At 57.7% G+C, this 2,720-nt stretch overlaps 1 protein-coding gene across 1 annotated transcript; it reads left to right on the forward strand.

Moving 5' to 3' along the window:
* Positions 1 to 576: 576 nt before the first annotated feature.
* Positions 577 to 2,514, forward strand: NGA_0487100 (alcohol dehydrogenase zinc-binding domain protein; the record flags this gene model as incomplete). Its single annotated transcript, XM_005853767.1, has 1 exon — positions 577 to 2,514. The coding sequence occupies one exon, from the start codon at positions 577 to 579 to the stop codon at positions 2,512 to 2,514; it is 1,938 nt and encodes a 645-aa protein (XP_005853829.1).
* Between the last annotated feature and the right edge of the window lie 206 nt (positions 2,515 to 2,720).

The raw sequence follows: 2,720 nt of genomic DNA on the forward strand, positions 1-2,720 counted from the left end.
ATCCCCCCCCCCCCCAATCTGTAAATACTACATTTGCTTGTTCATTCGGCCATCCGCATTTCTTCTGTGCCTGTTAACATTTTTTATACATTCCTCTTACGCCTTGCGACATATCATCATCTCTCTTTGATGTACGAGGTCGAGAGACCTCAGGCGAATGCGGCGCTGGAGGCCAAAATATGATGCCCGGAATAGTTACAGCACATCAAGTCATCCACATGTTTTTAAAATACGTTGAAAAGCCATAGAACATGCGTAGAAGCTCCAGCTCTCATTTGATTGTGCGCAAGGACGGCCAGCCCTTTTTGTATGTGGGGCAAGAGACAGCAAAAGCGTCACGTCACGCACGTTGGAGAGAGTGTTCTCGATACTTCCATGGAACAATGTGTTTTTGTAGGATGGCATTTGTATGACGACGAAGTGACCAGGTGTCTGGACAATTGCACGATCTTTCTGTGTGTAGTATACAGCGCCATGTTTGGGGATTTAGCAGTCATTTCCGTCTTGACTTCTTTCCAAACTCATACCAAGCCTCACCGATTTTTCCTTGAAAATCGTCTCGCACGCCGCAGTCTCATGACCACAAGCCGCAGCAATGAGGAGTGGGTCCTGGCGTCCTACCCCGAAGGTGTGCCCACGCCTGACAACTTCCGTAAACAAATCTGCCCGATGCCCGTGCCCGGTCCTTCGCAAGTGCTGGTCAAAACTTTGTGTTTAAGTGTGGACCCCTACCTGCGCCTGAAGCTGTACCCCGTGCCCACTGAATCAAGCACCGACACGGCGGCTACGAAGGGGCAAAATGCGAACAATAAGGACGAGGAGGATACGAGTGAATTTGCGCCGTTTAAGCTAAACAAGCCATTAAGTTCCATGTTTATCGGCGAGGTCGTCAGAACAGGTTCTGATGTGACGGGTTTTGCAGCCGGGGACCGCGTCTCGGGCCTTGGCGTCTGGGCGACTTTTGCAGCTTTTGAGGCCAACACTCTTCGCAAGGTGCCCTCTGACCTCCCACCTTCGGCCTACCTTAATGTTTTGGGGTTGATTGGGCTCTCTACCTACTTCCCCCTGGTGGAAATCGGGCAGCCCAAGGCAGGGGAGACGGTGTACGTCTCGAGCGCGGCCGGAGCCGTCGGGTCCCTGGTGGGCCAGCTCTGCAAGCTGTGGGGATGCAGAGTAATCGGGTCGACAGGCTCGGACAACAAGGCGGAGGCCCTAAAGGCCTTAGGCTTCGACCACGTCTTCAACTACCGGACACAGACCGTGGCGGCCGCCTTGGAGGAATGGGCTCCGGAGGGCTTAGACCTGTACTGGGACAATGTAGGGGGGGCGACGCTGGACACGGTTTTGACCAAAATGAAGCGCCAGGGTCGAATCGTCGCCTGTGGAAGCATTTCCCAGTACCACGTGTTGGGTTCGGAGGCCGCGTACGGGGTGAGAAATTACTTCAAAGTGGTGGCCTCCTGCCTAAAATGGCAAGGCTTCCTCGCCTCGGACTATGTCGGGCGGTCGGACGAATTATTCCTGAAGCTGGGGAAACTGCTGCGGGAGAAAAAGATTAGGGCCTTGGAGACGGTGTGGGAGGGACTGGAGAAAGTTCCAGAAGCTTTCATCGGCCTCTTTTCCGGGAACAACCTGGGAAAGATGTTGATCCAAGTCGCGGAGCCCTCGACGCCCACAGGCCCGGGAGAAGACAAGGAGGCGGACAAAGAGGGGGGAGCCAGGGAGGCAGGGCTGCGCAGCAGGGCTTTGGAGCCTGGGAGGTTGGGGCTCGAAAAGGAATTGGCCGAGGTCCGGGAGATGGCGGGTCTGGCCCATGGGGCCCAAGTGAAAGCTGCCCTGGCCGCCTTGGGCGCGCGTCTGGAGAAGGACCTGGCCAGCGTTTCCGCCTCGCCCGCCTCTTCCATCCCCGCCGCGGCGGCTCCAGCCAAGGAGCCTGTCTCCCGGGGGAGCGCGTCGCCCTCCGACTTGGTGGCGGGCTTGGCGCCCACGTACACTGCCATCGATACCTACGGCTGGGACCAGGGGGAGTACAACAGTCCTTGGGTGTCCGTCTACGTGACCCTTCCTGGGGTGGGCAAGGTCAAGGAGCGGGTCTTCTGCTCCTTCGGCCCCACGTCCTTCGACCTGAAGGTGGAGGGCTTGGCAGGGAAGAACTACCGGCTCTTGAAGGACAACCTCGAGAAGGAGATCGTGGCGGGGGAGAGCAAGTTCAAGGTCAAGGAAGGACGGGTGACGGTGCTGTTGAAGAAGAAGAAGGGAGAGTTCGGGTCGTACGATCATTGGATGGGGTTGACAGCCAAGACGAAGCCAGGGGGGGGAACGGGGGGGGCCGGGCTGGGGAAGGGGGACCCCATGGGCGGATTAATGGACATGATGAAGCAGATGTACGAGGAAGGCGACGACACGATGCGAAAGACGATCGCGGAGTCCATGATGAAAGTGCAGCGCGGGGACAGAAGCGGGAGCGGATTGCCCGAGTTTGGGAAGGGGGGCCTAGGAGAGGACGATTTCTAGGAGGGCGGAGGGCGCCTCAGAGGAGCGTGCTCGGCTTTCGAACCGCTCAATAGGTAGCGGAGGAGGGCATGATGAGCTTGTGCGAGCGAGGCGACGCTTTGAGGGGGAAGGAGGGAACAGACTTGGGGGGGGTAGCGGCTAGTGGAGGGGCGGGAGGGATGCGGAGGGCGTGAATCAAAAGAGCAGGAAAAGAATGAAGAAGAGGA

The sequence above is a fragment of the Nannochloropsis gaditana genome (assembly GCF_000240725.1).
Source record: "Nannochloropsis gaditana CCMP526 unplaced genomic scaffold scaffold748, whole genome shotgun sequence".
Taxonomy (NCBI): domain Eukaryota; class Eustigmatophyceae; order Eustigmatales; family Monodopsidaceae; genus Microchloropsis; species Microchloropsis gaditana.